Source organism: Notothenia coriiceps, unplaced genomic scaffold, assembly GCF_000735185.1.
Source record: "Notothenia coriiceps isolate Sejong01 unplaced genomic scaffold, NC01 NC01_scaffold00036792, whole genome shotgun sequence".
Taxonomy (NCBI): domain Eukaryota; kingdom Metazoa; phylum Chordata; class Actinopteri; order Perciformes; family Nototheniidae; genus Notothenia; species Notothenia coriiceps.
The window spans coordinates 335,098-350,944 of record NW_011369493.1 but is presented as its reverse complement, the minus strand read 5'-3'; the positions used below and the strand labels follow the sequence as shown (position 1 = coordinate 350,944).

The 15,847-nt window shown below is 40.3% G+C and overlaps 4 protein-coding genes across 4 annotated transcripts; 2 read left to right on the top strand and 2 right to left on the bottom strand.

The window, feature by feature from the left end:
• Window positions 1–425: 425 nt before the first annotated feature.
• adh5 (alcohol dehydrogenase 5) lies at window positions 426–5,785 on the bottom strand. Its single transcript, XM_010792886.1, has 9 exons — window positions 5,725–5,785; window positions 5,074–5,175; window positions 4,678–4,819; window positions 4,503–4,590; window positions 3,330–3,549; window positions 2,710–2,970; window positions 2,361–2,496; window positions 723–861; window positions 426–633 (listed from the first exon to the last, which is right to left on the bottom strand). Exons 1-9 carry the CDS (start codon window positions 5,740–5,742, stop codon window positions 609–611), a joined length of 1,131 nt encoding a protein of 376 aa, XP_010791188.1. The 5' UTR covers window positions 5,743–5,785; the 3' UTR covers window positions 426–608.
• Window positions 5,786–6,655: 870 nt separating this feature from the next.
• Window positions 6,656–9,186, bottom strand: gar1 (GAR1 homolog, ribonucleoprotein). The gene is made up of 7 exons (XM_010792885.1): window positions 9,084–9,186; window positions 8,564–8,779; window positions 7,927–8,081; window positions 7,751–7,810; window positions 7,559–7,670; window positions 7,259–7,405; window positions 6,656–7,173 (listed from the first exon to the last, which is right to left on the bottom strand). Exons 2-7 carry the CDS (start codon window positions 8,763–8,765, stop codon window positions 7,163–7,165), a joined length of 687 nt encoding a protein of 228 aa, XP_010791187.1. The 5' UTR covers window positions 8,766–8,779; window positions 9,084–9,186; the 3' UTR covers window positions 6,656–7,162.
• A 240-nt stretch (window positions 9,187–9,426) lies between these two features.
• Window positions 9,427–11,076, top strand: LOC104964173 (alcohol dehydrogenase class-3-like; the record flags this gene model as incomplete). The annotated part of the gene is made up of 5 exons (XM_010792892.1): window positions 9,427–9,450; window positions 9,692–9,793; window positions 10,133–10,268; window positions 10,345–10,432; window positions 10,521–11,076. Coding segments are annotated over 5 exons (594 nt in total), but the record flags the coding sequence as incomplete, so codon positions are not given.
• Window positions 11,077–13,364: 2,288 nt separating this feature from the next.
• eif4ea (eukaryotic translation initiation factor 4ea) lies at window positions 13,365–15,756 on the top strand. The gene is made up of 6 exons (XM_010792891.1): window positions 13,365–13,406; window positions 14,108–14,211; window positions 14,397–14,492; window positions 14,838–14,901; window positions 15,147–15,260; window positions 15,592–15,756. Exons 1-6 carry the CDS (start codon window positions 13,365–13,367, stop codon window positions 15,733–15,735), a joined length of 564 nt encoding a protein of 187 aa, XP_010791193.1. The 3' UTR covers window positions 15,736–15,756.
• Window positions 15,757–15,847: the final 91 nt, after the last annotated feature.

Sequence of the window (15,847 nt, the reverse complement as noted above, 5' to 3'; positions counted from 1 at the left end):
TTCAGGATGAAGCCTGTGATGCTATCAGCCTGTGTTATGCTATCTCAGACAGTGACTTTACCAAGAGTCTATACAAAATATACCCTATACTTCCACATGCATTTAAAATATGTTAACTCAAGTATCTGTTCTTTTTAAAATGTTACATTATGTTAAACATGATCATATTCAATTTTCTTTTTTCTAATGCAATATTTAATGTCTGGCAAGGTTTTTGGGGATACATTGTGTTACATAATGTGCATTGAGTGTGAATGTGGTACATTATACGGTAACAAGGATATGATTAATGTCGTTCATACTTTCAACTATTGAGTGACTAAAAGAAGCTGAAAGAGACCCATTGTTTAATGTTCCTTCTAAGAGATGCAGTCACATGGCTTTAAAAGTCAACAAATGAGCAAGAAAAGACAAAAAAAACTATGTTTGTTTTTCAAAAAATGTTTAATAACCGTTTTGTTTCAAACATGATTATGCCGTTACTAAAAATGACATTCTAATAATGAAATGTTGTCATCTAAACAAGTGCAAAAGACATTAAGTGCTGCAACTATGAAATGAGATTGTTTAAAGGCCAATGTGAAGGATGTCTGTATTGTTTAGGCACTTCAGAAGGTCAGCACTGTGCGGATACTGTAATGAGAAAACACAACACAATAAGGTTAGGATATTTAATGAAACAGAACAGCAGAAAAATGACTGCATGAATGAACTTTACTCGCCTCTTCCCAGCATGCATGAGGTCAAATCCCTCATTGATCTTCTCAAAGGGCAGGGTATGGGTCACAAACTCATCCACCTTCAGCTTTTTATTCATGTAGTCATCCACCAGTTTAGGAACGCTCTCCACACTCTTCCATCCTGGGGGTAAATATTCAAATTAGTTTAATAACTCAACATTTCCTTTAGCCAAAATTATACTGCATACAAATAATGTTTAACCAAAAGGCCCTGGGCAAAGCAATTTTAACCGAAATAAAATGTCTAACTTTTAAACTGCCAGACAAGGATCGCAAACTCTAATCGAACAGCTGAAAGAAGAGCTAAAGATCTGGAGAGAGGAGATTAAGCGTCACCCAAAGAGGACTGAATATACAGCTGAGAAGTTAAGCCTTAGAAAGACAAGAACTGTCAACTTTCTCTCTTGATAATTGGTGAAAGCTAAGCTAAGTCGAAGTTGCTTCTGAGCAGGTAGGGACCATCCATGGAGACAGAAAGACTCCAGCAGTTTCTTCAAACCCTGTTCCTGTAGATACCGTCTCGGCAGGTATAATCTAGAAGCTTCAGAGACAGTCAAACCTCAAAGCATCCTTCAGGCCTTTTGAAGAGTACAAAGAAGTCACCAAGCTGGAGTGGGATCAGCTTCGAGAGCAGCATTGGATCCTGAAGGATTCATTTGACCAGCTGTAAGCTAAGGCCAAGTCTAAAGCTGATCAGGCAAGACAGCAGTTGAAGGAGAGGCGGCAGGAGATTGATGAACTGATGGCACAGCTCACTGAATTAAATACCTCTCACAGGGAAGAGAAAAATAAAGAGAATACACCAAAGAACTTGTTTGAATATAGCAGAACACAAAGATGAGGAAACACGACCTGACAGTTTAAAAGCAAAAAGGGTGGAAGAATAACGCAGCAGTGTTAAGAATTCAACTCCAGATGCACCAAATGTTATTAACTATCGAAGTCTGCTCTCTCCCAGGTGTGCAGAAGGAAGCTCATTTAAATTTCGTAAACTGGAGGCATGTGGCTGATTGAATGCCAAATTAGCATAGGTTAAGTCCCCTAAAAACTATAAAAGGACAGCTGTCACACCATGTGCAGATACTCTGCTACACCCCACATTTGGAGAGATGCCACTTAAAGGCTGTAAGAAAAGTCACGTAAGCAGCTGGGACAATAACAGACAGAAATCTAAGAGCAGTATGTAAGCCATTCAAAAGCAGAGTATGCAAAATTATAATCCAAGGGGTTTTATATTGTTAATAAGGATCAAAGCATTTACAGTATTTCTGCAGCAGACAAACCAATCATTATAATTACCATAAAACATAACATTTACGAAATGTTTATCATGCATTATTTTAATGTTTTTCAAATCAAATCTTGTGTTTCCTCGTGTTGGACAACATGCATTTTCTTTGATAGTGTGCTCTTGACCACTGGTCAAATGTTCTCTTACATTAAATTAGACTTACAAATAACAACAATTATGGATAGTAATAAATATAAGAGGAAATGTGTTTGTTTACTGCTTCCTGCATTGGGCCCAGTAAAATGTAAACCTTTGGACTCGCATTACGTTGGAACTGCGAACAGACTAATGCTCATTATAACAAGTCATTATTTAACACAGTAGGTCACCTCCAAAGGCAGTGCCCTTCCACACTCGGCCGGTCACCAGCTGGAAGGGTCTGGTTGAAATCTCCTGTCCAGCCCCGGCAACACCAATGATGATACTCTCACCCCATCCTTTGTGGCAGGCCTCCAGAGCAGCCCTCTGAAAATAATAAAATGACATTATTTAGGATTTCTATGAATTGCCAACCATGAAAACTGTTTTATATTCTGCTTGTGCCATCCATTGAATGCACACTATGTAAATCTGCACTGGCTCTAATATCTATCAAACAACAAGGATGGTAAAACAGGTGATTGGATGTTAATGTTGCTTATTGCTATTTGTTACTACACTTAAAACTAAGTGTCTCACCATGATTTGCACATTTCCAATGCACTCGAAAGAGTAGTCCACCCCCCCGTCGGTCATCTCCACCAACACCTCCTGGACGGGCTTGCTGCTGTCCTTGGGGTTCACAAACTCAGTGGCTCCAAACTCCTTGGCTTTCTCAAACTTTGAAGGGTTGATGTCCACACCAATGATCCTGGTTGCCCCAGCGACCTTACAGCCCATAATAACAGCCAGGCCGACAGCTCCGAGGCCAAATACAGCACACGTGGAGCCAGGCTCAACCTGAGAGTGCATGAGGGAGAATAGCAATGTGAGAATTCACTGAATAACTTTGCATGTATCAAATGTAAATGTAAGAGTGAACTTTAAAGTTGTGTGCATACTTGTAGCCTTGTCACATTTAGTTATACAAATATTAGAGTTCTTTTTGGGGTCAACACGAAAATATGGTTACATAAAAAAAGAGGGCAACAGACACTATAGGCCAAAAGGATCAGCATGATTCATAAAGTGCCCTATTTCAGAGTGACACATACACACACTGACAACATTTTAAGCTCTTTTCATCGTAGCCTTTGGGCAAAACATTGTTCTTCAGTTATCAGAAGGCAGTCTAATGGCCTAGCACCTGTGATACCCACCTTGGCAGTGTTGAGAGCAGCACCATAACCTGTAGAAATGCCACATCCAAGAAGGCACACTCTATCCATGGGAGCCTTGTCGTTCACCTTGGCCAGAGAGATGTCGGCCACCACAGTGTACTCCGAGAAGGTGCTGGTCCCCATGAAGTGAAACACTTGCTTTCCCTTGCAAGTGAAGCGTGAGGTGCCATCAGGAAGCAGGCCCTGGCCCTGGGTGACTCTGCAGGGTGAAAGCACGGGGGAAATATGATTTATTTTCACGTACGCATGGTGAAACCCAACGGTTCTGTACTTTAATGCAGGGCAGGCGGAGGCTCCAACTAATGATGACTGAGCTTTGATTTGCTTTCCCTGGGGTGGGGCACCTGAGGCTGTGAGTTCAACTTTTGCGGTTGCAAGTTCTGCCACAAAGAAATACTTTAAAAGTGGACCTATCATGCTATATTGGAATAATATAGTGTAGGACCATACCTATATAAGGCATATTTATACTTTTTATTTTTCAAAATACCAAACAGATCATGCATTTTAGCCATTCCTCATTTCGCTCAATTTAACACTGTCTTTGCATGGGCTGATTCTGTGAGAACAGCACCATCTACAGGCCTGGCATATGTACTACAGCTTCTCCAGCGCTTTCCAACGGCAATGTCCGTGGCTGTCTCCTCCTGAATGGTGGAGTTGGCCAAATAGCCGTAGCGCCACTTCTGTGACGTCACAGAAGTGTTCAAATCTGGATCAGTCTGTATCAGATCCGTTGCAGCCCCTTTTTTTAGAGATTTGGGTATGGAGGAAAATAGAGAGGGTTGTGTTGTCGGACACTTGGTGAGTTCCCTGGAACACCGTGGACACATATTCATGTATAAAAGACGTACAAAAGTGCATTTTGCATGATAGGTCACCTTTAAAACATTTTTTTTATTGCTGAAAACAGATTGCTAACCATCTCAAGGTTGCATAAATAATTACAAAAAAACAGAGCTCACACAAAATATAATGCACCGATGATAATGTATGTATTAAATTGTTTAATTTATTGGATCAAAATCTTGTGTTCAGACTTTATTTGTTTCTGTCTTTTTCATCTTCTTCAGTGCAATACCTAGTATTTGTCATCCAGGTGTGTGTGCTTAAGTGAATAGTTTTTTGCATAAATAAGTCTGACAGAATTACCTTATTTTCTGGCAAAGGTTGGTCTTGGGGTTCTTGCAGAATTTGCATTCACCACACTGAGGCACATACAACGGGACAACAGTATCACCTTGGTGAAAGAGGATTGTAAATAATTAGAAATCAAACAAAATCAATTTTAATAATATATATTGCATATTGTAATGCAGCTCCATACCTTGCTTGAACTTGGTCACACCCTCACCAACGCTCTCGACTTTTCCTGCGCCCTCGTGGCCCAGGATGACGGGGAAGAGACCCTCGGGGTCACTTCCGCTCAGAGTGTAGGCATCTGTGTGACACACCCCTGTGGCGAAGATCTGAGAAACACAGGGTCAACTTCATGTCGGACAAAACTGCTAAACATGGGGGGGATATCAAATATGTTAGGCCTGATGTTAGCATTATCTTAATTACCTGCCATATAAGTTAAGGCATACCCAAGTTATATAACATCAATATCATACAAGTCTTAAAAACGGTGGTCTCTTATGTCCTTGTTGTAATGTGAATTAAAAGAACACAGCAGCTAGAGTCTCAGTTGCATTGCCAAGCATGCAACGCTTTGGTTTACCTTGATGCGAACTTCATGGGCCTTAGGTGGGGCTACCTCCACTTCCTCAATGGAGAGAGGCTTGCCAGCTTCCCAGGCAACAGCTGCCTTGCACTTGATGACCTGAAGGCAAAGCAAGTGTATTTGTTAGTTTTGTTTCCAAACAATGCTTGTACAAAGTAATTGATCAACAGTAGCTTTGGGTTTAAATGAGGTGTCACAGTTTGGGTGACAGGTGGAACTTTTCGCACAGTGAACTTTGAACTGTATCCAGGCTTATGCAAAGCAAATCTAGAGATCCGCAGTTCACTGTTTGGGTGAGGTTGTGCTGTAATACCATGAATCCCTCAAGTTTCTGATGCTAAAGGAGTGAAACTGCGATTCATGGTGCACCAAAATTACTTTTCCCGGTTCTTTCACCAGTCCGAATGGAAGATATCTCACTGGACACTAGGCATTGGAGCATACCAGTTGCTAATGACGGACCAAAGATCAGATCCATAATAGAAGACTGATTCTTTCTTTCTTCATTTAAACGTGAATGGGTGCACGCTAGTAAAAAGTGCCTTATGTTTTAGGATATAGGTGTATTATTGCAAACGTTACGACACATACGTGATGAAATAATGCATTACAAATGTGCATTTTAGATTGTGTGCTAAAAGTACTTACTTTCCCAGCTGTCTCCATGTTCGTTCTTCCTTCAGCAAAAAAGGGAGGGACGTTGCGCGGCCGTAAAGTAGTTAACCTCCGGACCAATCAGAAACGAGAATGTACGGCGTAAGAATGACGCAGTCTGCAGGAAATGCATGTCAGTCAGGAGATGTTTGGCTGCTCAAGTCTGTCCCAAAAAAGATCTCTATTTGTGGGTTGTTTTTCTTTAATATTGAAATGTTATGGCCGATTGTACAGCCATTTGTAATTAAAAAAATAGAACTATATATTTCATACAGTGTATCACGTAAGTCAGCGCCACAAACAAAAGTATTTTATTTTCGTTCAGCTACAAGACAAGTGAAAGATCAACCTTGGAAATAGACATTTTAACACATTGGAGAAAACTGAGCAAATCGCAAAAAGTGTTAGGTCTTCATGTTATGCTACTGAATGTGGGATTGTGAGGATATTTACGTATATAAAAATAGGTATAATCTGCATACGTTTGCTAATTCCAGAGTTACTATAATTTCACAATATTGAAGTTCCTAAAAAGCCCCGACATCCAGTTTATAGAACATACTTATTACTACACAAACTAATTACTTATACACCCATGTATTTCTTAATTAAATGATTAAAATCCATGAGCATGAGATGCTTTGAACCACAAAAGTCGTACTCTTGTAAAACCATATGTGCATTGCAGGTTTAAGTTTCCACTTTGTTCTGTCACATTTTTTACCATGACTGGAAAGCAAACTGTGTGTAACCTGATGGAGTCAGCGCAGAGTTCTGCACAGTAATGCTCAAACACCTTAAAATCAACAATAAGCAAAACATTTGTATAATGGAGGTAGACTTCAGAATATTCTTTAACTTAGGAAACATGTGAGGACACTTGGCATTCTGATAAAAGGTCTGAGAATAAATAAAAAAAGGACACTTACAAAGTTTTTTTTTTAATGAAGGCCTTTAACAAAAATGTGACAACATTCTGTTTAAGATTATACAAATTATGGGTATTAAAATGTCTTCAACCAACAACATATAAAGATTTCCCACACAATGGAGGAAATAATACATTGAGGTTTGTGATTGGATCTCTTGAAGTCTTTGTCAAAGTACAAACATCTCATTGCCAAACACTTGGAAAGTATCAGAATAATGATAAGCCTGTACATAAAAGGAGCCCCTTAACTGTCCATGAAAGCTAAAAAGGTCCTCATTACATTTCACACATGCATACATATGAACCTTTAAAAAAAAGAATCCATCACATATTCAAAACTAGTAAAAAAATGCAACAAAGAAAAAAGGGATAATCCATTCAAGTTCTACAAACAGAGGCAATGTCCATATTCGGAGTCCAACAGCCAACGCACTGGCATAGACGCAGCCTTCATGCTTGTGTAGCACAAAACATGGATGACACCAGACCATCACTGTCAGATCATCTTGAGCCTGAAAGTGAACGAATACAGAAAAATGTTTACCTTTCACACCAGAAAAAACATTTAAGTTTGCAGAACATTGAAAAAGAACAAACCTCTGAATCCACGTCCTCCTCCGCCTCCTCTTCCTCTGAAGCCTCCTCCACCACCACGGTCGCCTCGGAAGCCTCCACCACGTCCACCTCCGAAGCTTCCACCACGACCACCCCCGAAGCTTCCACCACGACCACCTCGGAAACCACCTGAGACAAAAATGGAATTAATAACGCTATGCATACAAGTCATGCTCTAAAATACACAATAACTGGGGAAAAAACCTCTTCTTTAGGATCATGAACTACAGATTAGGAAACGGACAGGAATATTTAATATGAGACAAAGTTTGGATGCTTCACCTCCACGGCCTCCACCTCTACCCCCTCGGCCTCCTCTGGGCGGACCCTTCTCTCCTGGCGGCCTGGGGAGGAATCTCTGCAGCGGGAGGAGCTTCATTGGATCTATATAAAACTAAAAGAGACATAGTGTTGATAAAGTGTAATATAGGGGAATAGAAAATCTCTTAAGTATGAAAATAAATGTCTTTATACCTTCTGCATTTTCTTGAAGGAAGTCGCCTTCATGTTGTCAGAAAGTTTGACGGAAAAATACTGCAATATTTGGTTAAGGATTTAACAAGATTTGAGCTTAACATTTGTATATAATTGCCAGAAGTTGACCTGTACTTTATTTCCCCACACACCCAATACTAAAACAGAAAGGATACAAAGTCGCGGAGCTGGCCGAATATCTCATCCACCTTCCCGATCTGCTCTTTGTTTTCCAAGTAAACTGGGGCGTTGAAGTAGGGAACTTTGTTCTCCTCTGTTGTACACTTAACCACAAGGTCATCTTCACAAGGATGCACAAACTCTCCCACAGCTGCAGAGTGGAAATACAATTAACAAGTTAGTTAGGTATACGGTGTTCTGACATCACAAAAAACCCATTTCCAATATACATCCCCATGTTGACTTTATTAGCCATTAATAAAATGTTTCCACAGTTTTACAATCCAGCATACTTCTGAATACCCAAACATTAATTGTCGTTTGGACGAGTGTGAGCAATAAAAGAGAAACTACAACACAACACATTTTTTGTTGTTGTTCAAGCTTAATAACCTTTAAGTATACACACTCATTACTACATGTGTGTCGTTCTAATAATTTCCCTAGTGGTAGAGACATGCAAGGATACATAAATGTTTTTAACAACGTGAAGCAAATTGTTTGTGTTACATTTCTTCTGATATTCTCATCTCAGTGTTTAGTGCTACGGATGAACATTGGAGCTGGGCCCACCTCTAACATGCTGGCAGCTTTTGCAACATTTTAACAGAAGTACTGCTTTTATGATCTTACCAACAACATATTCTGGAGGTCCGTAGTCATTAAAACCACCTCTGCCGCCACCACCACCACCACGTCCGAATCCACCTCCTCTTCCTCCTCGAAATCCACCTCCTCGGCCTCCTCCTCCGCCTCCTCCATATCCACCTCCTCCACCTCGGCTAAATCCTCCACCACCTCTGCCTCCTCGTCCACCACCTCCTCTGAAAGACATTTTTTCTTCAAATCCTAAGTGATAAACACGAAAAAGAAAGGAATTAGCTCAAACCAAACAAAAACTGTGGTTGTTTAAAGTGAGCATTGACCAACCGAAGCAAAACAATGTGCATTGAATTCAATGCATTCAACGAGCTAACATCGTGGATCCAGCAGCAAGGCAAAAGTTTAGCTAACATGCTAACCCAATTCTGTCTTTAAACAACACAATTCAGCTGCATTTCACCACAAACTAAGCTATATTAGTTTAGCTTCAACATATAAACGTTGAAAAGTCTGTAACACTGTCTACACACAATTAAAGCAGATTACTCACAAATGCGAACGGTTAACTGCAGCTATTTACTCCGAGGGACTCCCATGCGATGACAACACGTGTGGCCAAGGGCTGCCGTAAACGTTTTCACCAGTGTCGGGAACTATCGTAAAGTCGCTTCTCTACCGCACATTTATTAAAGTCGCAGGACCCGGCAGCAGGGCATAATGTTAAACTGTCTCTTCGAAACAAACAGAGACTCGGTCAGTGTAAGTTAACTTTATATACACTTTGTAAATTATGGCACAAAGTTATTTATGTGAGGCTTGTTGATGTACGCAGGTGTCTATATTCCTAATATTGTTTATTCTTCTTGTTTCAGGCATTTAATTAGTGAATAACATCATCCAACTATGTCAACAACAGGGTAAGAAATGAAACTAGCCTGTATCTCATATCTAAGTACTATAAAATGAGTTGATTGCTATGAAGCGAACATTGTGTTCCTTTCGTAGGTTATATGGTGTGTAAACAGGGACACAGTCATTACAAAAACAACGAACCACGCCCAGCTAAAAAAATTAATAAAAGATTCACCTGTCAAGTCTGCATTCATTGGAGACGGTAATAGAGACAAATATAACAAACACATTCACTTTCTCTTTTAGGTCATCAGATGCAAAGCAGCTGTTGCATGGGAGCCTAGGAAGCCTCTCACCATTGAGGATGTGGAGGTGGCCCCACCTAAAGTGCATGAAGTCCGCATCAAGGTCAGCAGATCACCCCAAAGTTGTCTGTAATGCAAGAAAATATGTCTCAAAATGTGGTTTTAAATGGAGGTACTTAGAGCAAACACTCAGGTGTTAAAAGGTGAAAATGGATGAGTTGGAATCATTTGTAGTAGAATGTGTTAAATTATATAAGAATGAAATAATAAACATGGATACATGTGATAATGTTGAATTTCCCTCAGAGACAAATTTAACCACACAGGAAATATTTGAAAACAGCTCACTTCCTCTGTCTTGGTTAGTTCCGTGTTGTAATTGAAATTGGGCAGCAACAACAACTTCCTAAAGTGAGTCGCATGAATGACCTTGTTTGTGCAGATTATTGCCTCAGGCGTGTGCCACACAGACCAGGAATACCTGACTGGACAGTTCAGACAGTTCCCATTGGTTCTCGGCCATGAAGCAGCGGGAATAGTGGAGAGCGTCGGCCCTGAAGTCTCAAAATTCTCACAAGGTGAATCTTACAGCTCACACAAAGAAGCAGAATAGGGACAGTTAACTCTGACTTAAGTACTTTTTTGTTCACACAGGGGACAAAGTTATTCCTCTTTTTCTGCCACAGTGTGGGGAATGTGAACGATGTCTGAGTCCCAAAACCAATCAGTGCAGGAAGAACCGGTGATCATGACTACATTTACACACATACACATGTTTCTTGTGTTCATAGTGTTTTAATACTCATTGTTTTCCTTTTGGTGGTTTTTAGGGCAAATACACAAGCGGGTGTAATGGCTGATGGCACTAGCAGGATATCTTACAAGGGCCAGCAGGTGTACCAGTTCCTTGGAGTCAGCTCTTTCTCCCAGTACACTGTGGTCCCAGATATCTCACTAGCAAAGATAAGAAGTGATGCACCGCTTGACAAAGTGTGTCTACTAGGTTGTGGCGTCTCTACCGGTTATGGTGCTGCGGTTAAAGCAGCCAAGGTAAGAGGATCCACATCTGCCTGATAGATGCATTCAAATTATAATTTGAATGCTTGCCAGCTCTGATACCATCCTGTGGTTGTTGTGTGAGGAACCCTACCTGTAGTGTGAACAAGAGGGGTGCAGATACAAAGATTATCTATGAACATGCCACAGCAAATCCATTAAGAAGAAAAGCATTTAAGTTGTATTTTGTATGTGACATTACTCAGGTGTTTCTCCAGTTTGATTAATGGTACAAAGCATGGCTGCAGTTAATTATTTCCCCCACTAGATGTCAGTAGATAACATTGGCACCACATTTTATTCTAAAATGGTGCAAGGGTCAAATAACCTAATTTCCCCCTAAGACATAAAATGTAGTCTGATAATGATCTGAAGTATAATTCATAGCATAGTGGGTTGAACATAATTCAAAAGCCCCTATATACTAGATATAATAGACCAAAAGGATGACAACAAAACCATAAGAAAGAGACTGAAAAGGTATGGTAAAGATTATGATGTGTATAACATCGACCTAAACACAACATAGGAAATGATCAACTACTTTAAATATTTCATACATTTGGGATTGCTCAATAGCATTGTAGGGGAACATCTAACCCTAAAACAATGTAGAAGTGTGAATACAATTAAAATAATGTTTAAGTATTTTTGCGTACCTGATAATAATCTTTCCTTTCAAAATGCGCAAAAAATCGTTTATTTAAAGGTCCCATTTCATGGCCATTTCCACTGATCATAATTCCATTGTTGAGGTCTACTAGAATAGATTTATATTGTGCAATTTTCCAAAATCACATTGGTTTCTCATACAGCATCTCTGTAAACTACGTGTATTCACTGAATTTCACTCTCTGCCTTTAACGGCTTGTTGTAGCTTCAATAGCTCCAGCCCCCACCCTCCCTGTGAGCACAGTGTGCTCTGATTGGTCGGGACGTTGTGAATCGCGCTGAGTTCCGTGGAGGTGTGGTTTCCTTGTTTAGCGATACACAGCGAAACACAGCCAAACTCACCCTGAGCACACACAAAGTCACAGCCGAAGTAAAAACAATAAGTGTGGCTTGATATTGAGTAAGAAAAAGGTTGATAAACCCTGTGAGAATGGGTCTGCAGAGAGAATTTCGTCCGATATCCCAACTGTCTGTTATCCGGCAGCTTGGTTCTTTCCCCTACATCGGACTTTAATTCTGGCCAGTTGTCCGGAATACCGTTGGTTTCGGGAGCCACAAGGGCATTCTGTTACAGTGCTCGGTGGTCACTGCACCCACTGTAGTGAATAAAAACGGTCACAACAATATAAAGAAGAAAGTCGTAGTAGTCGGACTATAAGACTGCCCCCTAAGCGACGAGTGTCTTGAGGGCCCGACCTGATCCGGAAAAAATGGCGCAGTGACTTGTCACTTGAGTAAGTGAAGAATGGCGAGGCTGCGCCATAAATAGCAAATCAACGGAAGGGCGGGAAACAACAACGCGGGGAAGAGCCCACTAGGGATGTAAGCTAAACTTGTACTAGGTAAGGCCCAGTCTATAAATCGCTGAGTATGTCAAGCGGGGGCTAAACGAAATGACTACCTAAATCAATTCGCAATAAATCCCAAGGTGTGCGGCTTGCTTCCGAGCGGAGAAACGACGTTCACAAAGTGTTCGGTGGTACTTGACGGACAACGGAATAAAAGGCTGCATCGAGAGAAAAAGAGGAAAGGGGGCGAGTGATAACGATCAGTACGGCTAATCATAAAGGCAGGGAAAAATGCAAAAGAACAGAGGCAGTATCCATAGGGCTACCAAACAGGTAACCAGGTGTGTGTGGGCGGACGATGTAGGCTCACCAGAGGCATTGAGCGGGGAAGGACCGGAGCACGTGAAGGGAGCACGGTCAGAAGAGCCAGGTCAAGTGTCAGGCGTCGACCAACGGTGCGGTCGGAGCAGGGCGCTCGGCAGCCAACCACGGTTGCTCAGAGCCGAAGAGTTGGTCGCGCGGCATAGAGTTTTGGCGAAAGGCAGGTCAACTCAAGAAGGCCAATAACTGGGCGCTTGGTTTACCTGGCTTAGGCACCTCTCGGCGAATGCAATTCGGGGGGGCGGACTAACCAGGTTTAACGCTGGGTTAGGTGGCCTGAAAAGTGTGGCGTGTGGAGCCCCGTCCGTCGCACAGACGACCTACGAGAGGAAGGNGATTTTTGCAGGCCTTAGATGCTGTCTGGTGCATTCTCTAGACTGAATTATAAGATGAACCACCACAATATTATATTGTACAATTTCAATGTTATTCTTCATTTGAAGAATAACATTGAAATTGTACAATATAATATTGTGGTGGTTCATCTTATAATTCAGTCTAGAGAATGCACCAGACAGCATCTAAGGCCTGCAAAAATCTAAATGTTCTAGGGGGAGGCCCCCCAAACCCTTCGTGTGTCATTTCGTCCGCGCGCATTTTTCAGGGCAATCTCTATTGGGCTCAGGGCCATCTGTAAATTAGCTTAGATGGCCCACAGGGCCATCTCCTAAAATCCTTAATGTCCTGCACTGCTTGACTTAAAATATTTGTTTGATTTATGCTATAAGTATAGGCAGATAATTTGAACGCTTTTTACAAGTCTTAAAACGTGCAAAAATGCTACATTATGTGAAGACGTTTTCCACTTTAGAGGGACAAGTCAGTGGGTTACGTTCATTTGGAGTTACTTCAATCTACTTGATTCCAAGTTGTACAATTTATTTTGTATGGTACTTGGTAAGGTGTATGTGTAGATACTTTTTTTTTTTAAATGTGTACAATACATTATTTGCTAAAACGTAAGTACAAAAGCAGTCTGGTCAAATGTTAAATATTTTTAAAATGATCATAAAAACAATTCAAATGATACTTTTATCTAAAGATATTACATATTTAATACATTCTGAATTACCAAATGAGAATACACAGAAGCATTGGATGTATAAAGGTACAACTGAGAGAAGCTTTAAAAAGACAAATGTGCAAAAACGATTGTAATTTTTACAGTTGTAAAAAAAACTCAAAAATAAAGCAATCTGGCCAAAGTATTTTTTTTCTACATAAATCTCCCGAACAAGGGTTAAAAACAACAATCCAGACGGTATTTTAACTAAAGAGAGGGAATTAATTTGGTCTGAAATGCCAAATGACAATACAGAGAAGCATTGCAGGAATAAAGGTACAACGGAGACTATCTGTAAAAGGAAAAATACTAAAATAAATGTTATCCTCCCACACAAACTGTCCTTTCTTGTTGCCTTACTTGTTCTCCCTTAACATGACTGTTTGAAGAATCCACTACATTTTTCGTCACTTCTGATGTTTCTTTTTTTTAATCTTTTGTACTTTTTTGTTCCTAGTTGACAGCGTCAGTCCCTGCTAATCATGGAAAGGAAAAATGTGAAACGATAATTCAAAAGGTTATGAGTCCTGAATCATACATCAAGCATCCACTACAAAACAAGTAAGACCAAAGATCTATTCTCTTTAAGTCCTTTTTCACAACTGTCAAGCATGTATTACTCAACATGAGATTCAATAGTATTATAGGAAATGTGCAAATCTCTTGTGAAACTAATTGTGAATGAGAAATATCACTTGAGGGAAAAACATGTGATTTGTATGTAGTAAATCTTCTTTCATTTTCAGGTGGGCTCTTTGGTTTTTCAAGAACGACAAAAGCAAAACATGGCAAGCCAACCTTCGTCTCATCTCAAAATTTGACACAGTGGAAGACTTCTGGGCGTAAGTTTATCTTTGTGATATGTGACCTTAGTAAAATATATAGAAAGCAACGTTTACTAATATAGGAGACAACTTTAATCATCTACATGTAATTACCTGCATCACTCCACCAAAAAGCAGTGTACCATTTTGGAAACTGGGTCTTCTAAAAGTGAGTTTTCTTGTTTTGTTGAAGCCTTAACATCTGTGCCAGTTAATGTTCTTTGAAACAAGATTCATTTGATTGGTCACTTGTCAGTTGTTTGCAAAGCGAGAAGTTTTCTGAACCAGGTTTTTAACAAGGCTGCCAAAAAAAGTTTTCTTTTTAAATTCAGCTCAGTATAAAATATCCTCCTTCTTTCCTAGACTATACAATCACATTCAGCTTTCCAGTAACTTGATGTCTGGCTGTGACTACTCGCTGTTTAAGGTAAGAGTGCTTTTATCTACCAACTGTTTTGTCTTAGCTTCCTCTGTTTATAGATATCACGCTGATGCAAGGGGATTGTGTAAAGGGATACAACGTCAGTTTGTCAAGGGCTTTGTCTAAGTTAGACTAATAGATTACTATTTTCTACCTTTTTTATCACAGCCTTTGCCTTGCCTTTTGTTCATTTAATATATATGTTGGGATGTGTATAGTGCAGTAAGCTCTGAACTTTTATGTTGCTGCAGGATGGGATTGAGCCCATGTGGGAGGATGGACGGAACCGAAAAGGCGGCCGCTGGCTGATAACTCTGTCCAAGCAGCAGCGTAGAGCAGACCTGGATCGCTTCTGGCTGGAGACGGTGTGTTCAGTCCTATCCACTGTCTACACTGACTATACCTTTGATTAGTTCTATCTTGAGGCCTTCGTTAGTACATTTTGTTGCATCTCAGCCGGAAAAGTCCAGGTGTAAACGGTAGAATGATTGAAATGCATTTTGTTTCTATGGTTTTAGGTGTAGAACGGAGCCCTTGTTAATGGTATTAGTAACACCTGTGCATTTCCTGATCTGACAAGTCAACATGTCTGCTTTGAAAAAACCATCAACTACTTACTGCCATTGAACAGGAACTGCTTTTCTATATCGGTGTATTTTTAAATGATTGATTTTTCTTTTCCTTTCTTTCTTGCAGCTCTTGTGTCTTGTGGGTGAAGGTTTTGATGAACACAGTGACGATGTGTGTGGAGCCGTCATAAACGTTCGCGCCAAAGGAGATAAAATAGCAGTGTGGACCACCGACTACGAGAACAAAGATGCCATCACACACATCGGGTGACTGAAAGATTCCACACCTATTTTAAAAAATAAAAATAGATGCCGAAAAAGATACATTCTCTTATTGTAAAGGAAATATCTAACTATAAAAACCTCAAATGAGTTTTTTTTTT